This window comes from Coregonus clupeaformis, chromosome 36 (genome assembly GCF_020615455.1).
Source record: "Coregonus clupeaformis isolate EN_2021a chromosome 36, ASM2061545v1, whole genome shotgun sequence".
Lineage (NCBI taxonomy): Eukaryota > Metazoa > Chordata > Actinopteri > Salmoniformes > Salmonidae > Coregonus > Coregonus clupeaformis.
Window position 1 is genome coordinate 13,897,564 of NC_059227.1, and position 16,822 is coordinate 13,914,385.

The 16,822-nt window shown below is 44.2% G+C and overlaps 1 protein-coding gene across 2 annotated transcripts in view; it reads right to left on the reverse strand.

Annotated features, from left to right (window-relative positions):
• prima1 (proline rich membrane anchor 1) overlaps positions 1-16,822 on the reverse strand; it is a 75,369-nt gene that overhangs the window by 38,796 nt on the left and 19,751 nt on the right. The window contains exon 3 of one of the 2 annotated variants that reach the window (XM_045211193.1): positions 1,021-1,144. In XM_045211193.1, the coding sequence (XP_045067128.1) occupies positions 1,021-1,144 (124 nt within the window). Of the gene's footprint in view, positions 1-1,020; positions 1,148-16,822 lie in introns of both variants that reach the window. The other variant, XM_045211192.1, reaches the window with a different exon arrangement.

Genomic DNA, 16,822 nt, shown 5'->3' on the forward strand with positions numbered 1-16,822 from the left:
ATCAGGGTAACATACTGTAGCTGGATCAGGCTGACATACTGTAGCTGGATCAGGCTGACATACTGTAGCTGGATCAGGCTGACATACTGCATTCTTGCCCCAGCTGTCAGCCGTGATCTTTTCACCCATTTTGAGAATTGAAGAGGAAAAGCTTCTACTGGAGAGCCACATTCACTGAGTTGATTGACATTGAACCCATCTCCAATAGCCTGAGGTGTCGGCATGCTCAGTTTGAAAGTATCACTCTGATAACCATGTTAGGGCTAGTAACATGATAGGAATGGCTCTGAGTATGTCTTTGTGGTGTATACATTGTATGTTAACATGAACACATTTTTAAAGCCAAATATTATGTTCAATACTGATCAAATCAAGTATTGGCAGGGGAACAATGGACAAAGATAACTATGGACCAATCACCCTTATGAAAATGTATGCACTCACTAACTAAGTCGCTCTGGATAAGAGCGTCTGCTAAATGACTAAAATGTAATAAATGAAAGCTGATTATAAGATCTTTACAATGGGTTTACAAATACTGTATATAAGGGATTATCCACATGATCTGTGGAATCATGTTGTATTACACTAAGGCCCCTTCTATGGAAGTAGAGGTGAAGACAATGTTACCTGGGTCAAACTGAACATAGATTATCCTAAATGTATCCCCAACATGTTTGGCATGACAAGGAATGGTAAGGAAAGGAATGTTAGCACAAACAGACTGGATTTCTCCAGACTATCAGGTTATAGATTGTGTCTTAAATGTTTACACAGTGCCTTTCTTCACAATCTACTGCCAGTGCACACACACTTCTTCTGCAGTCAACTTGAAGCATCAACCTGTGAGGTGGGTTTACCTGGTAGGATTATATATATTTTTAAGTATCATACTGTAACACTCATGTTTAACCATTCTGTAATTTTCTTTGACCATGGGAGGAAAGAGCTACTGCGTAAATAGCCCAATGCAAGTTCAATGCAAGGGTATGAGTCCGAGTTAGATAGAGTGAGGCCTACCTCTTTATGGCCTTATAGCAGATGATGACCATCAACAGGAGGAAGGCAACCGAGGCACAGCCCACCGTCCCCAACACCACGATCTCCTTCCACCATGGCTTCATGGGAGGCACTGTGGAGGGAGCTACTGCAGAGAAAGGCAGAAGGGAGGAAGAAAAAAAGTCACTTTAGAGATGACCTTATTCAATTTTAAGCTAATTTTCGTTCAAGCTCCATTTCACCTCAAACACATAGAGGAGATAGTAGTACCCAGTGAGTCACATAACCCGTTTACAACCAACTGATCTCTGTTACAACCAGGTAAAGCCGGCTTTTTTATGACGAGATTAAGGCATCATGGGAAAGCCGTCCTGTTTCGGTTGTTATCTGGTCAGATAACCAGATCACAACCACATAAAATTGCATTATATGATAAAAACAAAGATAGATGAGATAAAACAGTAGAGACAAAATATGAAACAGCCAGATAGTCTAACAATTAAATTACCCGATGGCTTGCATGGCTCAATAGTAAATGGTGCCCTACTCCAGACCATCCATCATACCTTACAATGAGAGACAGAGGATTCTATAGGATCATTACACAGCTAACTTAGCGCTTTTGGGGGTCTTGGACTTTGCCTGTGCCACTTCAAAGTTTGGATTAGTTTCTCCTTTTTCAGTGTGGGGACATTATGAGCAGCAGTGTTTAATCGAGCATGGGTTTGAATGGAACCATAAAAGGCAGGATCATCCAGAAGGGGACGGCTCATTCGCGGCTTAATCGCCCGGAAGCATCAGATGGGGGAGCAGCCTGTTCCACGGGCCCACCAAGGGCCTTTCTGAATGGATGTATGGAGTGCTAGCTGTGTTATTTTGTCTGTTCTCTGTTTGGATTTGGGTTCTATAGCTATGTTATTCTCTGTTATCTGTGTGGCAGGGGTCTCAAACTCAAGGCCCGGAGGCCACATCTGGCCCACAACCAGGTTTCTTGTGGCCCCGCACTGATATCTGATTTATATATCTGATTTACACTACCGTTCAAAAGTTTGGGGTCACTTAGAAATGTCCTTGTTTTCGAAAGAAAAGCAATTTTTTTGTCCATTAAAATAACATAAAATTGATCAGAAATAGAGTGTAGACATTGTTAATGTTGTAAATGGCTATTGTAGCTGGAAAACGGCGGATTTTTTATGGAATATCTACAGTTGAAGTCGGAAGTTTACATACACCTTAGCCAAATACATTTAAACTCAGTTTTTCACAATTCCTGACATTTAATCCTTGTAAAAATTCCCTGTCTTAGGTCAGTTAGGATCACAACTTTATTTTAAGAATGTGAAATGTCAGAATAATAGTAGAGAGAATTATTTATTTCAGCTTTTATTTCTTTCATCACATTCCCAGTGGGTCAGAAGTTTATATACACTCAATTAGTATTTGGTAGCATTGCCTTTAAATTGTTTAACTTGGGTCAAACGTTTCGGGTAGCCTTCCAAAAGCTTCCCACAATAAGTTGGGTGAATTTTGGCCCATTCCTCCTGACAGAGCTGGTGTAACTGAATCAGGTTTGTAGGCCTCCTTGCTCGCACACGCTTTTTCAGTTCTGCCCACACATTTTCTATAGGATTGAGGTCAGGGATTGTGATGGCCACTCCAATACCTTGACTTTGTTGTCCTTAAGCCATTTTGCCACAACTTTGGACGTATGCTTGGGTTCATTGTCCATTTGGAAGAACCATTTGCGATCAAGCTTTAACTTCCTGACTGATGTCTTGAGATGTTGCTTCAATATATCCAAAATTTTCCTTCCTCATGATGCCATCTATTTTGTGAAGTGCACCGGTCCCATCTGCAGCAAAGCACCCCCACAGCATGATGCTGCCACCCCCGTGCTTCACGATTGGGATGGTGTTCTTCGGCTTGCAAGGGTTCCCCTTTTTCCTCCAAACATAACAATGGTCATTATGGCCAAACAGTTCTATTTTTGTTTCATCAGACCAGAGGACATTTCTCCAAAAAGTAAGATCTTTGTCCCCATGTGCAGTTGCAAACCGTAGCCTGGCTTTTTTATGGCGGATTTGGAGCAGTGGCTTCTTCCTTGCTGAATGGCCTTTCAGGTTATGTCGATATAGGACTCGTTTTACTTTGGATATAGATACTTTTGTACTTGTTTCCTCCAGCATCTTCACAAGGTCCTTTGCTGTTGTTCTGGGATTGATTTGCACTTTTCGCACCAAAGTACGTTCATCTCTAGGAGACAGAACACGTCTCCTTCCACATGGTGTTTTTACTTGTGTACTATTGTTTGTAAAGATGAACGTGGTACCTTCAGGCGTTTGGAAATTGCTCCCAAGGATGAACCAGAATTGTGGAGGTCTACAATTCTTTTCTGAGGTCTTGCTGATTTCTTTTGATTTTCCCATGATGTCAAGTGAAGACGCACTGAGTTTGAAGGTAGGCCTTGAAATACATCCACAGGTACACCTCCAATTGACTCAAATGATGTTAATTAGCCTATCAGAAGCTTCTAAAGCCATGACATCATTTTCTGGAATTTTCCAAGCTGTTTAAAGGCACAGTCAACTTAGTGTATGTAAACTTCTGACCCACTGGAATTGTGATACAGTGAATTATAAATGAAATAATCTGTCTGTAAACAATTGTTGGAAAAATTACTTGTGTCATGCACAAAGTAGATGTCCTAACCAACTTGTCAAAACTATAGTTTGTTAACAAGAAATTTGTGGAGTGGTTGAAAAACTAGTTTTAATTTATATTTTACATTTCAGTCATTTAGCAGACGCTCTTATCCAGAGCGACTTACAGTTAGTGAGTGCATACATTTTTTCATACTGGCCCCCCGTGGGAAACGAACCCACAACCCTGGCGTTGCAAGTGCCATGCTCTACCAACTTCAACTTCAACTGTACGTAGTCGTAGGCGTACAGAGGCCCATTATCAGCAACCATCAGTCCTGTGTTCCAATGGCACGTTGTGTTTGCTAATCCAAGTTTATCATTTTAAAAGGCTAATTGATCATTAGAAAACCCTTTTGCAATTATGTTAGCACAGCTGAAAACTGTTGCGCTGATTAAAGAAGCAATAACCTTCTTGAGACTAGTTGAGTATCTGGACCATCAGCAATTGTGGGTTCGATTACAGGCTCAAAATGGCCAGAAACAAATCACTTTCTTCTGAAACTCGTCAGTCTATTCTTGTTTTGAGAAATTAATCTCGTACAACGCTGTGTACTACTCCCTTCACAGAACAGCGCAAACTGGCTCTAACCAGAATAGAAAGAGGAGTGGGAGGCCCCGGTGTACAACTGAGCAAGAGGACAAATACATTAGAGTGTCTAGTTTGAGAAACAGGCGCCTCACAGGTCCTCAACTGGTTCTTGGTCACCTCCCTGACCAAGGCCCTTCTCCCCCGATTGCTCAGTTTGGCCGGGCGGCCAGCTCTAGGAAGAGTCTTGGTGGTTCCAAACTTCTTCCATTTAAGAATGATGGAGGCCACTGTGTTCTTGGGGACCTTCAATGCTGCAGAAATGTTTTGGTACCCTTCCCCAGATCTGTGCCTCAACACAATCCTGTCTCTGAGCTCTACGGGCAATTCCTTCGACATCATGGCTTGGTTTTTGCTCTGACATGTACTGTCAATTGTGGGACCTTATATAGACAGGTGTGTGCCTTTCCAAATCATGTCCAATCAATGGAAATTACCACAGGTGGACTCCAATCAAGTTGTAGAAACATCTCAAGGATGATCAATGGAAACAGGATGCACCTGAGCTCAATTTCGAGTCTCATAGTAAAGGATCTGAATACTTATGTAGATAAGGTATTTCTGTTTTTTATTTCTAAAAACGTGTTTTGGCTTTGTCATTATGAGGTATTGTGTGTAGATTGCTGATGATTTATTTAATCCATTTTAGAATAAGGCTGTAACGTAACAAAATGTGGAAAAAGTCAAGGGGTCTGAATACTATTTGTATGTTATTGGAATCAGGCCCTCAAGAGTATTTTTTCCTATTGAAATGAACCCATACGCACAATTATGTTTATTACTATACGGACCATAAATCTTTGCAGTAACAACAGACCACCTAAACTGGCACACAGTGAAAGTGAATGATCCCCTAATGTTTTGGCCTGTTATGTCACAGCATAGCCCCACCACTTTGGTTCTTTCCTGTGTTCAATATCCCTTCACTGATGTCCATAGCAAATCTGCAGCAGAACCCCCTGCCACCCAACCCCCACATACATACCTCCCTCCACCTCCCTGACTTCCAGACAGCAATGTAAGTGTCCTGTGTGGCTTAGTTGGTAGAGCATGGAGCTTGCAAAGCCAATGTGGACCCCCAGGAAGAGTAGCTGCTGCTTCTGCGAAAGCTAATGGGGATCCAAATTAACAAATAAACCAATGTTGTGAGTTTGATTCCCATATATTATTATTATACACTATTATACACATTATACACCCCCCTTTGCCCTCAGAACATCCTCAACTCGTTGGAACATGGACTCTACAATGTGTCGAAAGCGTTCCACAGGGATGCTGGCCCATGTTGACTCCAATGCATCCCACAGTTGTGTCAAGTTGGCTGAATGTCCTTTGAGTGGTGGACCATTCTTGATACACACGGGAAACTGTGAAAAAAACAGCACAGTTGCAGTTCTTGACACAAACCGGTGCGCCTGGCACCTACTACCATACCCTGTTCAATCTTTTGTCTTGTCAATTCACCCTCTGATAAATTCACACATAAAAAAAACATGTCTCAATTGTCTCAAGGCTTAAAAATCCTACTTTAACCTGTCTCCTCCCCTTCATCTAGACGGATTGAAGTGGATTTAACAAGTGACATCATTAAGGGATCATAGCTTTCACCTGGGTTCACCTGGTCAGTCTGTCATGGAAAGAGCAGGTGTTTTTAACGTTTTGTATACTCAGTCTACACTCTATAGTATATGTTTCTTTCTTTATTTTAATAATGTTTCCTTGCACTGTCCAACAATGATTAAAGTTGATACAAATGACAAGGCCAAAAATAACTTGAGTTGTCCTTTGGCCGTATTATAAATGTAGTATTGATTTGGGAGGGGGAATCTGAGATGGATAGTCAGACGATCCCCTACCCCCTCCCCATTTGGGGTTAATTGTTTCCGGGAACACTCAGGCCTGGTTCTCCGGCTGATAAGCACTTCTCTGGACGGATAAGTAATGCATCTCTGTCTCCTCTGTGACAGCCGATAAGATTCCTCGGATAAACCGACAAAAGGGAACTGGAGGGAACACCTTAATCGAGTCTGTGACGAGACCCACCTGTTGTTCACTTGCGTCACACCACTCCAACTCCTGGCAGAGGCTTTTCAAAACTCTATGGCTGATTTACTGTGGGATGTGTGTGTGTGTGTGTCCCTGCTAACTCCATGTTGATTCCAGAACATGGAACAATACATCATCTCCTGAGCATTAGACCCGGTACATCCCTGCAGGTCATCTACAATTTAAGATTTGAATGTTCCCATATTAGGAATGGTTTAAATAGCCAAAAACAAAAATAACTTTTCAATGGTAATCATTCAGAATAGTGGATTTTCTTTTTTTTACAGACACATTTTATTATTCCTCATGGGGGGAGAGGGCAGTGCTTTTCAGTGTTTTCCCAAACTGTTACAACAGTGTAGCTCCATCAAGAGCATCAAATCCGTGATGCATCGAGGGTACATTGTGAATGACTGGCTGATCTACAAATAATAATGAGTAGTTATTTATCATGCAAGGTGATGTGTAGATCAGTCAGTCGACAGTCACCGACTGCAATGCAGTCGATGTTGAACAAGCCCATAGACAGACCAAGGATGGATGCACAATGCTTCCATAACTTTAATTGAATCACCTAATGCACAGTAATCAGGACATGACACGATCTCTCTTAAGGCGTCCGCATGATTCCCACCCGAAACAGTTCGGAACAGTTTGTGCATATAATATACACTGCTCAAAAAAATTAAGGGAACACTTAAACAACACAATGTAACTCCAAGTCAATCACACTTCTGTGAAATCAAACTGTCCACTTAGGAAGCAACACTAATTGACAATACATTTCACATGCTGTTGTGCAAATGGAATAGACAACAGGTGGAAATTATAGGCAATTAGCAAGACACCCCCAATAAAGGACTGGTTTTGCAGGTGGTGACCACAGACCACTTCTCAGTTCCTATGCTTCCTGGCTGATGTTTTGGTCACTTTTGAATGCTGGCGGTGCTTTCACTCTAGTGGTAGCATGAGACGGAGTCTACAACCCACACAAGTGGCTCAGGTAGTGCAGCTCATCCAGGATGGCACATCAATGCGAGCTGTGGCAAGAAGGTTTGCTGTGTCTGTCAGCGTAGTGTCCAGAGCATGGAGGCGCTACCAGGAGACAGGCCAGTACATCAGGAGACGTGGAGGAGGCCGTAGCAGGGCAACAACCCAGCAGCAGGACTGCTACCTCCGCCTTTGTGCAAGGAGGAGCAGGAGGAGCACTGCCAGAGCCCTGCAAAATGACCTCCAGCAGGCCACAAATGTGCATGTGTCTGCTCAAACGGTCAGAAACAGACTCCATGAGGGTGGTATGAGGGCCCGATGTCCACAGGTGGGGGTTGTGCTTACAGCCCAACACCGTGCAGGACGTTTGGCATTTGCCAGAGAACACCAAGATTGGCAAATTCGCCACTGGCGCCCTGTGCTCTTCACAGATGAAAGCAGGTTCACACTGAGCACATGTGACAGACGTGACAGAGTCTGGAGACGCCGTGGAGAATGTTCTGCTGCCTGCAACATCCTCCAGCATGACCGGTTTGGCGGTGGGTCAGTCATGGTGTGGGGTGGAATTTCTTTGGGGGGCCGCACAGCCCTCCATGTGCTCGCCAGAGGTAGCCTGACTGCCATTAGGTACCGAGATGAGATCCTCAGACCCCCTTGTGAGACCATATGCTGGTGCGGTTGGCCCTGGGTTCCTCCTAATGCAAGACAATGCTAGACCTCATGTGGCTGGAGTGTGTCAGCAGTTCCTGCAAGAGGAAGGCATTGATGCTATGGACTGGCCCGCCCGTTCCCCAGACCTGAATCCAATTGAGCACATCTGGGACATCATGTCTCGCTCCATCCACCAACGCCACGTTGCACCACAGACTGTCCAGCAGTTGGCGGATGCTTTAGTCCAGGTCTGGGAGGAGATCCCTCAGGAGACCATCCGCCACCTCATCAGGAGCATGCCCAGGCGTTGTAGGGAGGTCATACAGGCACGTGGAGGCCACACACACTACTGAGCCTCATTTTGACTTGTTTTAAGGACATTACATCAAAGTTGGATCAGCCTGTAGTGTGGTTTTCCACTTTAATTTTGAGGGTGACTCCAAATCCAGACCTCCATGGGTTGATAAATTTGATGTCCATTGATAATTTTTGTGTGATTTTGTTGTCAGCACATTCAACTATGTAAAGGAAAAAGTATTTAATAAGATTATTTCATTCATTCAGATCTAGGATGTGTTATTTTAGTGTTCCCTTAATTTTTTAAGCAGTGTATATTATGACGACATTTTGTGACGTTTTTGTTCATTTTGGCAAGGGTTTTTTGGCTGTTCGTGCACACAAATTTTTCTTGAGGCAAGCTGAAGTTCAGAAGCCAAAGTTTACGCCCCTTCGTCGGTTATTGGTCAGTAGGGATTTTTCAATGAAGTGTTTGTTTGGCTTGTTTTCATGCACATTTCTTCACTTGCGAAATACTGCACCAAACATCTTCGTTAGATGTAAAATTGTGCAACTAAAATCTCCTCAGCAAAAACGTCAACATTAATGACAGGTTTCTTGAGTTAGAGTTTCTTAGATTAACTCGGACTAATTCTGACTATGTCGAGGAAGTGTATACTGAATAAGGCATCTCAAGATGGAGTAACAGTGCTATTGCCGCTTTTTTCTCGTTTTCAAGCGAAGGTCTTTGAAGGGAGTATGCGAGCACACTCGTTCAGTTCACCTAGCTGAGTTCGGCCTTTAGTGTAACAACACATCCCCCATTTCATCTGTATGAAGGAAATCACCAGATGGCTCTGATCCCAGGTGACTAAAACACACACATACCCAAACACAAGTACTACAAACACTCAAAAACACACACACACACAAGCCCACGTACACAACACACACACAGTTACATGAGCATGCAAACACACACACACACACAATCATAGGCAAGTGCACTCAAACGGTGCAGACACACACTTGGATTTATTAGGTAAGAAACCCCAAATTTGCACGACCCAAAGATAGGGAATGAATGGCCAGTATTTATTTCCAGCATTAGAGAGAGAGAGAGAGCGTGCGAAAGAGAGAGGGGGAGAGAGAGAGAGAGAGACAGACAGACAGAGACATAGAGAGGGGCAGTGGGGATGACAAAAGGGAGAGTGCATGGGCTCGCTGAGCTCCCTGCCACCACATTCCCAGTCCCTTAGACAAGCAGGGATGTCACTGTCCATCTCATCCCTAGTGCTTACCACTAAAAACAATACCAATACTCACTCACACACACGCGTGCACAAACACACAAACACGATCACACACATGGCACTTGCACATAAAGACAAGCACACACATGCACACATAAAGGACCCATAAAAATGATTATTCCACAGCAACATTCTTGCAAGTTTGATTCTTACACTTATTTGGAGTGACTTGTGCATATGTTATGGCTGAGGTGAGGAAGGACCCAGAGCGAGGACTGACGTGAATAATCTCTGGTTAATAAGGGTGCGAGGCCGAGGGCCCCTAAGGCTCCGGCTGCAGCCTCAGACTACTCCACACGATACGCAGTCTGTCCTCGGAAGACTCCTCAACCTCAACTGCCCCAACCAACGCTGTTCAGCCGCCACCAAAGCAATGTGGCCGCCTCCACAGTGCCCTGCAGGCCTCCGGGCTAAAGAACCTGATAATTGGACTGTCATATGTTTCCAGGGAGGGATGTGACAAAAGGGGAGATACCAAGGGAGGAACAGAAGAGAGTAGGGAAGAGAGGTGCCCACTGCCACCTACAATATCACGTCTTCTTCAACGTCATTGTAATACATGGGTTAAACCGCTAGGATTACTGTCCCTGCTGTGCATACAAACTATTTCATGTGTGTCAACATGAGTGTCAACATTTCAAAATGTTGCATTTACAATTACATCACTCTCTATCTGACGCTATTTCACTGTTTCCTTACCCTTCCCTATAGTGACTAACATAAAATGAGAGAGAAACTTTTCATTTCATAGCTAGAGATTAGAAAACAATAAATAGTAAATTATTTATTTGTTGAGTACAGAAAACCAAACCTGCTCTCTTGATGTCACTGCCATCTGCTTTTGTTTGGATAAGTGACTCAGTCACCCTTTACATGAATGACATACTGTCCTGTATAGGGTTCAAGCTGGGGTCTAGCATTGGCAATGCGATTCATTGATGGTTCCGCAAGGAATATAAATGCCTAAGTAAGTGAGTAATAGGTTTAAAGCTGTAATGGTCAAGGACCAGGATGTAGGACCTGTATTGTTGCCATATGATCTGGCTCACCCATTTAACTATAACGTCACATGGTGTCAGAAGTGGGATCCGAACCATAGCCTCCACTTGACTCACATCTCTCTGCCTAATCCATACAACTGTAACGTAACAAATAGCTGTGTAATAGGCTGTAACAGGCTAGTTATGCAGTACTTATAACTTTTTTGTTGCTTTACTTGGAAAACAACATTAGCAATGGTAAGTAGTACAACAGCATACGTACAGTAACTCCCTTCTTAAGTTTATTCCCTTATAGACTATAGTATAGTCCCTGTCTTTGTCTATTGCTGGCTGACAAGACAACCACAATTTCCCCCTCTGGGGATCAATAAAGTTTACTCAAAATTCGAATGTAAAGTGTTGCCAGCATGAAAAGCTCTGAGGACATTACCAATCCCTGTAGGTCCATTCCAAGAAACCATGGTGTAAACACAGCTGAGAATTTCCTGTTAACGCTAGCTATCATCATGAGCCCTTTTACCCCGGAGCAAGACCCCGGAGACATGGACTGGTGAAAACAACATCCCAGAATATATAACCCATGGGACTTGACTTCACACTGCTGTGGGTTTGTTCGATGTTTGTAAAAGTGTGTTAGAGTGTGTGTGTGTGTGTGAGAGGGGGGGTGAGTTGTATGTGTGTGTGAGTGTGATTGTGAGTGTGTGTGTGCGTGTGAGTGTTACTCTGGTAGTATCCATATCCATGAAGTATACTGTGTGTGTCGCTGAAGTGTGTCTACGTGTGTGTGTGTGTGGGTGTGTGTGTGTGTGTGTGTGTATGGTCCTGCACAGTGAATACACATTACACACTTCACAGCGGATGACTGTGACAGATAACCCCCTTCTCTCTAAGAAAAGAACAACAAAAGTCTCCATACGGTAAGGAGCCAGGGCAGCACCATGACTTCAGTGAGACAGCAGGGCTATTAGATTAGGCTATTTTTATACCTGCCCTGGACCTTAATGGAGTTATGAGGCTCTGCATTGCCAGGCCAAACTGATTGCAGAACCGAGGAAACTGATAGCATGCAGGATACAAAAACAAACAACAGTCCTTGGCCAACAAGGGTTTTTAAATGTTCACCATGGAATGCAAGGCCCTACTTTTTCTTAATGTTGCTGGAGCCCAGGAAGAGTAGCTACTGCCATGGCAACCGCTAATGGGGAAGTTTAATAAATACAATACAAATACACATTTCAAACTTGTCCTTTTTGGCCCGTTGTTCTAGTCCAACTCTGTCTGGCGAAGTTCTCTTTAAGACCGAAATATATTTGTATCCTGAACAAAAATATAAATGCAACATGTAAAGTGTTGGTCCCATGTTTCATGAGCTGGAATAAAAGATCCCAGAAATGTTCTGTATGCACAAAAAACTGATTTCTCTAATGTTTTGGCACAAATTTGTTTACATCCCTGTTAGTGAGCATTTCTCCTTTGCCAAGATAATCCATCCACCTGACAGGTGTGACATATCAAGAAGCTGATTAAACAGCATGATCATTACACAGGTGCACCTTGTACTGGGGACAATAAAAGGCCACGCTAAAATGTGCAGTTTTGTCACACAACACAATGCCACAGATGTCTCAAGTTTTGAGGGAGCATGCAATTGGCATGCTGTTGCCAGATAATTGATTGTTAATCATAAGCTGCCTCCAACGTCGTTTTAGAGAATTTGGCAGTACGCCCAACCGGCCTCAGAACCGCAGACCATGTGTAACTACGCCAGCCCAGGACCTCCACATCCGGCTTCATCACCTGCGGGATCGTCTGAGACCAGCACCCGGACAGCTGATGAAACTATGGGTTTGCACAAGCGAATAATTTCTCCACAAACTGTCAGAAACTATCTCAGGGAAGCTCATCTGTGTGCTCTTCATCCTTACCAGGGTCTTGACCTGACTGCAGTTCAGCGTCGTAACCGACTTCAGTGGGCAAATTCTCACCTTTGATGGCCACTGGCACGCTGGAGAAGTGTGCTCTTCATGGATGAATCCCGGTTTCAACTGTACCGGGCAGATGACAGACAGCATGTATGGAGTCGTGTGGGCGAGTGCCCCATGGTGGCGGTGGGGTTATGGTATGGGCAGGCATAAGCTACACACAACGAACACAATTGCATTTTATCGATGGCAATTTTAATGCACAGAGATACCATGACGAGATCCTGAGGCCCATTGTAGTGCCATTCATCTGCCACCATCACCTCATGTTTCAGCATGATTATGCACTGCCCCATGTCGCAAGGATCTGTACACAATTCCTGGAAGCTGAAAATGTCCCAGTTCTTCCATGGCCTGCATACTCACCAGACATGTCACCCATTGAGCATGTTTGGGATGCTCTGGATCGACGTGTACGACAGCGTGTTCCAGTTCCCACCAATATCCAACAACTTTTGCAACTTCGCACAGCCATTGAAGAGGAATGGGACAACATTCCACAGGCCACAATCAACAGCCTGGTCACACCAGCTACTGACTGGTTTTCTAATCCACACCCCTACCTTTTTTAAAAAGGTATCTGTGACCAACAGATTCATATCTGTATTCCCAGTCATGTGAAATCATAGATTAGGGCCTAATTAATTAATTTCAGTTGACTGATTTCCTTATATGAACTGTAACTCAGTAAAATCTTTGAAATTGTTGCATATTGCGTGCATATTTTTTTCAGTATATTTTTGCATCACACAGTAGCTAAGTAGCTCAGTTTGTAGAGGTAGTGGCAACAATATCAAACATAATATATAATAATATATGCCATTTAGCAGACACTTTTATCCATTCTACATACGAGTGGTCCCGGGAATCAAACCCACATGCAAACGCCATGCTCTACCAACTGAGCTACAGAGGACCACCCGAGTACCACCTTTGGACCAAACCAGTACATTCGTTTACTGGGTAACGATTGGCGAATCATTGGCATGAAGTAGCACCTCCCAGGCACTAGGAGTGCTGGTGAGCCGGTGGCAACCATTCATATTGGTGACAATTGAATATCAACAACTGAATATCAACGTTGCCCATCTGAGTGCCTAATGACCGAGGGCATGAGGGTAGTTGGTTTCAATGGCAGTGCCATGTTGGTTGGATTGGGGCTGTGACCATCGAGATCCTATATGTCATTATATGGCTGTGACTGTCTGTCTGCCCAGGGCTTTGGGGTGGACAGTGGAAGAGCTGGACCTTGCGGTAATACGCCCCCCAGTGGTCCCACTTGGCCATCCCAGAATCCCTTGCTGGGCTCTGGCTCCCTGACTGAGACGGTTGCTCATCAAGCTGACAGGCCTCCAGCCCAGAGACTGAGTCACTGCCACAGGGGTCTGTGTGTGTGTGTGTGTGTGTGTGTGTGTGTGTGTGTGTGTGTGTGTGTGTGTGTGTGTGTATTTGTGTGTGTGTGTGTGTGTCATCGGCCCAGTAAACAGAGGATGTTTGCTTAATGTCAGGTAATATTCTCTTCAGGGGTTTATTTATTCCATTTATTTTCAATTCAGCCAATTCAGGAACTGAATTGAAATTGTAATACATTGAAATTCTAATAAATTCTAAAAGAATGAAACTATCCTCATTGAAAATATAAATAGCTATTTTCCAATTGTGACATTAAAATTCGTAAACAACAGGTGTAGACTAATAGTGAACTGCTTACTTACGGAATACAAAAAAATAAAAAATAAAATAATAATAGAAAAATAAATACACATTGAGCAATGACAGCTTGGCTATATACATGGGGTCCTAGTACCGAGTCAATGTGCAGGGGTATGAGGAAATTGAAGTAGATATGTACATATAGGTAGGGGTAAAGTGACTAGGCAACAAGATAGATAATAAACAGTAGCAGCAGCGTGTGTGGAAGTGTGTGTGGCGAATGTGTGTACGTGTTATGTGTGAGTGAGTGTGAGTGAGTGAGTGAGTGAGTGAGGTTATGTGTTGGAGTGTCAGTGTAAGTATGTGTGAGTGTGTGGGTTGAGTCCAGTGTGTGTGTATAGAGTCAAAAAGTGTTAATGCAGATAGTCCGGGTAGCTATTTGGTTAACTATTTAGTAGTCTTATGGCTTGGGGGTAGAAGCTGTTCAGGAGCCTTTTGGTCCAGACTTAGTGCTCCGGTATCGTTTGCCATGTGGTAGCAGAGAGAACAGTCTATGACTTGGGTGGCTGGAGTCTTTGACCATTTTTAGGGCCTCCCTCTGACACCGCCTGGTATAGAGGTTCAGCCATAGTGATGTACTGGGCCATACGCACTACCCTCTGTAACGCCTTGCGGTCGGACGCTGAGCAGTTGCCATACCAAGCGTCGATGCAGCCAGTCAAGATGCTCTCAATGGTGCAGCTGTATAACTTTATGAGGATCTGAGGGCCCATGTCAAATATTTTCAGCCTCCTGGGGGGTGGTGTTTGGACCATGATAGGTCCTTAGCAATGTGGGCCTATCCACTACAGCCTATCCACTCTGGAGCCTATCCACTACAGCAACATTTATGGCCCTCCATTTACTGTACTCCTCCCTATAGGTTGTCTCATAGTCGTTGGTGATCTGGCTCACCGCCGTTGTGTCATGAGCAAACTGATGGTGTTAGAGTCGTGTGCGGCCATGCAGTCGTGTGTGGGAGTACAGGGAATACAGGAGGGGTCTAAGCATGTACCTCTGAGGGGCCCCCGTGTTGAGGGTCAGCGTGGCGGATGTGTTGTTGCCTACCCTCACCACCTGAGGGCAGCCCATCAGCAATACTGATCGACCCCAAAAATATTCCAAAATATGTTCATAGGGAGCTTGATAAGGGAGAGAAAATATAACTATTTGTGTGACTGTGGTTCCCACATAAAGGGGGATTGGTATTGTCTCGTAGGTGGCTCATCCACACGCTCGCCTGCCAGCGTGCAGCGGCGTCAAAGGTCATCTCAGCGCCCGCTGCTCCACAGCCAGCTAGCCTCCCCCAGTCCGCACTCTCTTAGTCATCACAGAGCGAATGAGAACCACTGGTTCGCTACTATCGCCATCTCCATCTCCCCAATCCACCAACCGCAGCATGCCATGAGTGGAGGCCATTTTCAACCCACATCAAAGACAGTGGTCCCCTTGGGAGTAGGTTGGAGTTTTTCCTGGACCATTGATACAGGGTCAGATGTTTTGTCCTCCAAATAATGGTTTAAGTTAGGAATGGGAGCAGGGTAATCTGATCCTAGATCTGTGAATAGAGGTGACTTCGACCTGGAGCATCCTGTTGTCATGTACCATAAATTGAATTTGTCGAATCACGGCCAGCTTTTCTCATTAAGGTAAAAGGAAGTTAAAACGAGCAAAATGGCAAAGAACAGAGAGCTGCCTATACATGGTAGAGGGAGGAGTGTATGTGTGTCTGTACTGGTTGTGCAAAGACACAGAAGAGGGCTAAATAATAGTCAGAGAAATATTGCCGCCTAGGCGCCTACCAATGTAACCAATGAAAGCTTCCTGGGGTGCCGTGGCTGGCTGGGGCAGCAGGAGAGAGATCTACAGTCGATGGTTCAGTCAAATCCCTGGCCCACCTCTTAAATCCTGCTTTAATTAAAGTGGAGGTGCTGGAGCAGGTCCAGAGAGGGAGCCTGCATACTGGAAGGATACTCGCATTGGTGCCCTTTTAACCACAGATCTAGTATCAGGTTACCCTACCACCGATACTAACCGTAACCATTAGGGGGATTAAAATATATCTGACCCTGGATCATTGGTTAGGTTAGGAGAAATTCTGACCTCCTTTCAGGAATGAGGTGAACACCTATAGTACACTACCCTCACTGGGGTACCTCGGAAAAGGGGCAACCTTAGACGGGCATTATGCCAGACAGTTAGGACACCAGGATTGCCCCCATTCCATCCCTTATCTCCCATCTCCCATCTTCTGAGGTAGGTAGCTGAGGCAGGTCGCAGTGGCATCAGGGCTGTGATGGTCATGGAATTTTGGACAACAGTTATTTGTCAACCAAATGACCGCTGTCACCTTCTAAAACTGGCTAGTTTGGCATCCTCTCGTCTCTCCTTATATTGTTTATTAGATGTAAACTAGGCTTATTTTTACTCTGTTGATTTTGGGTAAAGTTTTTCAATTTAAATATGAAGTTTTTATTTTATATGACGGTCTTCATCCATATTCGTCGGTTACACGATTATAAAATTACCGTGCCAGCCCTAAGTGGCACACATGCCCACACACACACACACACACACACACACA